General features: G+C 36.2%; 1 protein-coding gene across 1 annotated transcript; it reads left to right on the forward strand.

The window, feature by feature from the left end:
• Positions 1 to 17: 17 nt before the first annotated feature.
• On the forward strand, positions 18 to 463 carry LOC110036726 (the record flags this gene model as incomplete). The annotated part of the gene is given in 1 exon segment (XM_020741237.1): positions 18 to 463. A coding segment is annotated over 1 exon segment (303 nt), but the record flags the coding sequence as incomplete, so codon positions are not given.
• Positions 464 to 7070: the final 6607 nt, after the last annotated feature.

Here is a 7070-nt window from a genome sequence, read left to right on the forward strand (position 1 = left end):
GCCGGGGGGGGGGGGTGGGGGAGGCTAGGCAGATGGAGATCGGGTATCTGCTTGAGGCGTCGGACGATGAACTTGGTCTTCCGCCGGCGGGGCAGTCTTCGCCGGAGGAGGAGGCTGAGACGGCGGAGGGATTTGGCCGGATCTGGGGATTTGAGGAGGATGGGGTCCCGGGGTGGTACGAGGGGTTTTCTGACTTCGGTGGGAGTCTGGTGGAGGAGAGATTTGGTTCTGCGGAGGAAGGAAGCACCGCGTATTTTGATGCCGGACTTTTTGATCTGCCGGATTTCTACTTGCGGCCGGAGTCGCTGCCGGCGATCTGAATGAGCAGCGAACTTTGATTATTGTTTTTTATTTTTATTTTTATTTTAATTGACTTCAGAAGAATTTGTGAATTATAAAAAAAAATGTAGGGAGTGTTAAAAAGAAGATAGAAATTGCAAAATGGAACTTATAATGTGTTAAATATGTGTATTGGACGGTTGTTTTGAACTTTTGAATGGTACGCATGCGACGAAGAACTAGAAATCGAAGGACTGGCACGCCTGTTGATCCGCATATGTAATAATTGGGCTCTCTGATTTATTAAAACTTTGAAATAAAATTGAAATTAAAACAAAAATTGTAATATTCTCTAGTCAATGTAATCTATTAATACTTCGAAATAAAAGAAAAAATGAAAAAAAAAATTCTTTTAAATTTAAAACAAGCCTTAAAAATTAATATTTCATTGTTAGAAAAGGTAAGCCCAATTTTAATGTGATGCTTGATAGGTCATCAACAAATTCAGCATTTCTTGAGGCATAATATACATCTCAAGATAATTTTTAAGCAAAAAGAATATTAGAACTTTAATTAGAAATAATCAAAATGATGATCTCAATGAGAAAGATCTAATGGTATCAAAATCAGTCTAATCCAAGCACTTTTTTGGAGCATATTTAGGAGGTCAAATGAATGTCAATCTAATAAATTTATAGTTGAATTAAGTGTCTCCATAAAATTAATCTAACGAGCCTAAGATCACTCAATTCCACATCTCTAAGGTACTCATATGTCCAGCGAATGTTGTTTGATTAAGAAAGTTCTTCAGACCGTCCGATCAAAGTGATTCATATTCCTGCATTAATTTCACATAGAGCTATATAAATAGAATCTCACCTCTCTCATGAGTGCGGAAGAGAACTTAAAGCTTCGAGAATGAGTTGAAGCCTAGCACCACAATCGCCAACTGTCGTCGACCACCACTAGCCTCCATTGATCACAGCTGACCATCGTCGACTTTCGCAGATCGCTGTTGACCACCGTCCATCTAACCTCCATCAAACACCGTTGATCGTCGTCGGTCACTGTCAATCTCTGATGACTATCGCCAACTCATGTTGATCACCACGGACCATCGTTGATCACAACCAAACTCCATCGACCACCACTGAATGTCATAAATCACTATCAACCACCGTTGACCACTACCGACGAGACACCACCAATCACTATCGGTTCTTGTCTGTTCATAGTAACAGATTCTTCAGCAAACTCAACGTTATAACTTAGGAAATTCAGTCCTCTCCCACTTGTGAGATAAGTTGTTGCAATAGTAATCTTCATTTTATAGTAAAACTCTTCAGTTGGGTCAAGCCCCATGGTCTTTTCTTTCATGATTTTCCACGCAAAAATTTCTTACGTTATTATCAGTTGTTTTCTTTCATCTGGGTGTGTATCGTATTGATATCTCGTACAATCCTAAAACCTTAAAAAAGTTATCATTTTAAATTATATTTGAAATTCGAAATTATTTTATTCAAATTCATTTAATTTCATTTTTTTTTTTGTGAAATTTTAAAAGATTTTTACAAACACTCATGGCTTACTTTAACAAATAGGATTTTTACTAACATTCATTTAGGGGGCATCATTTGGAAAATGGCATTTGATAAGTTTTTTTTAAGGATTTCAGTTACTTTAAATCAATTGATTAGATTTTTAGCATGCATGAAATTTGAATGTTTAAATTACACAAGATCCACAAATAGAACCCTTTATTTTAAGGCACTTTAGAAACTTGAAATTATCATGTTCAATGCAATTATTATAAGTTCGCAAAACACCAAATCTAAATATTTAGTAAATATTAATATTTCAACCTTCAACTAAAGAAAATGGTTACTTCACTCAATAGAATATTACAAATAATGAGTGGTAGGCAGCAAAGGAGGCAACTTCAATGGTTGTTAAAGACTCCCCATAGACAATCAACCCCAAATTGGATTCATCTGAATCGCGCTTTGAGGAACATCTAGATATTAGGAAAGGTCAAGCTCTTCATTATATATATATGTATAGATACATACATATATGTATGTATATATATTTATATGTATGTATATATATTTATATGTATGTATATATATTTATATGTATGTATGTATGTATAATGTGATGCAAAACTTTAAGGGTTATAAATGTAAAAATGAAAATTTTAAGCCTTTGATATGTAAATACATTAGAATTATGCGGTATATATGTAAATGCCCAATATATTTATTAGAAATGTTAGCTTTTGTTTTTTCTCATCAAAATTTAGGTATAATGATGATGCATGTGACATATGAAGAAAATATTATATGTGTTATATGTATGTACAACAAAGTCATAAGAACTGATGAAAATCTTATACGAAACATGTTGTGAAAAACGACGGCAATAAAGTAAAAATGGAACGAGTAAAATTGCACACAGAGAAAAAACACACGCATAAAAACATTAGTGCAACACACAGATTTATGTGGTTCGACAAATTTGTCTATGTCTACGGAGCTACAGAAGATTTTATTTTTTCGCGGAAATACACCGGTGTGTCTCGACGTTTACAAGAAAATCTCTATTTTCTTCTCTCCCTTCCTCTCTCTCTTCCTCTCTTTCTCTTAGCTCTCAAGAGGACTTGACTTGGTCTTGCTGGACTTGCATTAAACCAAAATAGACCATCTATAGAAACCATGAGAGGGGTAGGTGGGAGATAGGTGAGCGGTAGGTGAGATGTGGTAGGTGAGGGGTAGGTGGGGTTGGTGGGTTTGGTAGGTGAGCGGTAGGTGGGATACTTAATTAAGAAGCTAATTAAATTCGGTGGACCGGGTCTCCACATTAGCCAACAATTCTCCCATTTGGAGATTAGAACACTAAATGCATCACCTACTAGTTGCATCATATACTAGTTGTACCGATCTTTTCCTCAAACATAATATCTTCCACCACTGCAACTCGAAACTCTTGTTTTCATGCTAGAAGACCAGCTGAAGTTGAACACAACTTTAGTTTCTCACGAGTAACACCATCAGTTGACATATCACTGTCAACGTAGTCTCGTACCACCAAGCTCTTTCCTGGGTTACTCTTGTATATGCTTACAACTCCCACTGCATGAACAATATTCTGTCTCTGCTGAAAGCCTTTTTCAACAAGTACAGCCTTGTACCTCTTATTGTCACCAAACACAGTCTTCACCCGGTACACCCACCTATTGTGCAATGTCTTCTTACTTGATGAAAGTTCTGTCAGCTCCTAAGTCTTCAACAAGTACAGCCTTGTACCTCTTATTGTCACCAAACACAGTCTTCACCCGGTACACCCACCTATTGTGCAATGTCTTCTTCCTTGATGAAAGTTCTGTCAGCTCCTAAGTCCGATTCCCTGACAGGGAATTCGTTTCCTCCTTCTTGGTCAGCTCTCACTTGCTCAAATTCTCATCTTGCAAGATTTTTTCATAACTCTGTGGTTCTCCACCATTTTTTGTACAAAGTTCGATTTTCCTTCCTTTGGCGCTCTGCCACTTTTCAAAAAATAGACCTTCTTCTACTTCCCCATAATACACCTCTAACTCATATGTCCACGTCTGAGTAAACCTGTAGTCATTTATAGTGTGTCAGTTTTCTTACCCTGAGTCATTACTAATTGAGTCATTACTAATGTTACTAATGCTCCTTTGGTAACCTTCCAGGTGCTATATGAGAACACCACTGAATGACCACCCTCATTAAGTTGCCCAACAGAGATGAGGTTTCTCTTCAACTCAGGAACATGTCTGACTATTTGCAAAGTTCATTTGCTCTTGTTAGATAGTGCAATATCAACATCTCTCATCCTCACCACGTCCAGAGCTTTTCCATCAGCCAGATGTACCTTCTCAAAGTTACCTGCAACATAATTTCACATTAACTCCTGGAAGGAAGATGTATGGAAGGAAGCCCCTAAATCTAGTATCCAGCCATCAACAGAACTGTGAACTGTCAGAAATAGTGCATCCTGTATTTCTTCAATTACAACATTAACGCCATCATTCTCTTTCTTCTTAGGATTTCTGCAGTTCTTTTTTATGTGCCTTACCACAATTCCAGCAGACAATTCCAGCAGGTTGCCTGCAGACCTGACTTTGATTTTGATCTTCCATGATTTGAGCTTGTCTTGTGATCTCCCTCTGGAATCAACAATCAGTGTCGAACTCGAACCCGAGGTCTCGTCAGAATCATTTCTGCGCACCTCCTCAGCCAAAATCACATCACGAATATCATCATATTTCAGCTTGGATTTACTTGCAGAATTGCTAATTGTCATCCTCATGGCTTCCCAACTATTTGGCAAAGAAGCCAACAATATCAGCGCACATATCTCATCATCAAAATCAATTTCAACAGATGTCAATTAATTTGTGATAGTCTTGAAATCATTTAGGAGTTGAGCAACAGACACATCTTCCACCATCTTCAAGTTGAATAACTTTTTCATCAGATGTACATGTTATTCGTCGATGGCTTTTTATACATACCTGATAAAGCTGCAATGAGATCTATAATAGTCATCTCTTTGATGACGTTGTGGGCAACCGATCTCGACAGGGTTAATCGTATAACCCCCAGAACCTGTCGATCCAACAGATTTCATTCTGCCTCGTCCATCTTTTCTGGTCGTTTTCCCAATAATAGAAGATGAAGTTTCTTCTCATAGAGGTAGTCCTCTATCTGCATCCTCCAGTAAGCAAAATTTGTGTCATTGAACTTCTCGATCTCCGATGTCATCATTTCGTCTCCGCCCATCATTCTCCCTTATATTCGAACCAAAGCTATGATACCAGTTGTTGTTAAAAACAACGGCAATAAAGTAAAAATGAAACGAGTAAAATTGCACACAGAGAAACAACACCAGAGTGACACATGGATTTACGTGCTTCGGCAAATTTCTCTACGTCCACGGAGTTGCAAAGGATTTTATTTCTTCAAGGAATTACATCGTCGAGCGCCTCGACGTTTATAAGAAAATCTCTATTTTCTTCTCTTCCTTCCTCTCTCTCTCTTTCTCTCTTTCTCTTAGCTCTCAAGAGGACTTGGTTTGGTCTTGGTTGGCTTGCATTAAACCAAAAGAAACTATTTATAGAAACCATGAGAGCGGTAGGTGGGAGGTAGGTGAGCGATAGGTGGGATGTGGTAGGTGACCGGTAGTTGGGTGTGGTAGATGAGCGGTAGGTGGGATACTTAATTAAGAAGCTAAGAGATTCTTAATTAAGAAGCTAATTAAATTGTGGTGGATCGGAAACATAGAACTCTTTTATTAATAATTAAAATGACACTAGAAATAAAGATTTATTTTGACAATAAAATCCAGGAAACAAAAACCCTTTGCCTATACGCTCTAGTTCCCTCAGCCTACAAATAAAATACTGAGTAACTGCCCAAAGATTGAAAGGTTAACAGTTATATTGTTTATATAGCAGAGGAAACACTTTTTAAGAAAATTTACGGAAAAGCCCCTCTATGTTATAATTGCTAACTTTTGGTTGTTGCCCATCCACACCAAACTCCATAAAATTATTTGAAGTTAGGCAGCCAGGCGTGAGAGCAAAACAAAATTAATAATTATAATAAGAAAATAATGGTAGATTTACATAAATACCTCTCGATTCCTATGCATTTACATATTTGACACCTATACTTCCATTTTTACATAGATACTACTATACTTATGCATTGAAAGTTGCACTTTATTTTTTTTTAAAAAAAAAAAAAAAAGTTTACATGGTTACATTTTTTTTTATGTGAAATGAAAGATTTGGGTGGTATAAATGTAAGAAATAAACTTTAGGGCTTAGATATGTAAACACATAGGAATTGGGTGGTTTGTATGTACATGCGTACATACCAAATTGAAGAAGTGCATTTGATGTGAAAATGATTAGCAATAGTTGAGGATATTGAGTTAAAGGAACAGATAGCACAAAAATTGGCCTTGAGAGTGGTAATTGACAACATAATATGGATTAGTTAGTATTATTTTTTATGTTAGTTTTTATATTAGCATTATTCTAAATTTTTTTTTGGACTAATTCTGACCTGATCTATCATTCAAACTCTCACACAGGCTTTGACAGTTTTCTATTTTTCTAAGAAATGTTAAAATTTATAGTTTTTAATAAAATAAATTAAAAACACGCTAACACGAATCTCGATTACATCCTATAGGCTAAGAGAAAGTACGTCTAAGTGGGCCCATCAGCAGAGAAATAAGGGGCTCATTAATGGAAGATCAAAAGATCTGTTTAATCATGTGTAACCCTCTAAAGCCGAAGCTAAGGGTTCTCAGACACAAGTAATCAGGAACAAAAGGCTAAATCCAATCAAGTTAAAGCAGATGTATCAACCTAACTTGACAGCGACTTTTTATATGCTTAAAATACAAGATAAATATGGATGTAATGAATATTCAATAATTGTAATGTCACACTTATCAACGCAAGTATACGTATCGCTCAAGTAATATAGGGCTCTAATGGAGTCCTAGATATCGATCCCATAGGGAGTGGTTAGAACTAAGAACTAAGATTTTAGAAAAATAATATTTTAATCACAACAACGAAGTTCAATTTGCTTATCTGTCAGTAATAGGCAATTAAAATAAATAGATAATTTTAATAACTATTAAATAACTAATGATACTAATGAGGGTTTAATTGTGATATTCAATATATAAGAAACCATCATTCTCCTTATCAAGAAATTATAGTGAATGGATAGAGTGAATTAGTTCAA

The sequence above is a fragment of the Phalaenopsis equestris genome, unplaced genomic scaffold, assembly GCF_001263595.1.
Source record: "Phalaenopsis equestris unplaced genomic scaffold, ASM126359v1 Scaffold210191, whole genome shotgun sequence".
Taxonomy (NCBI): Eukaryota; Viridiplantae; Streptophyta; class Magnoliopsida; order Asparagales; family Orchidaceae; genus Phalaenopsis; species Phalaenopsis equestris.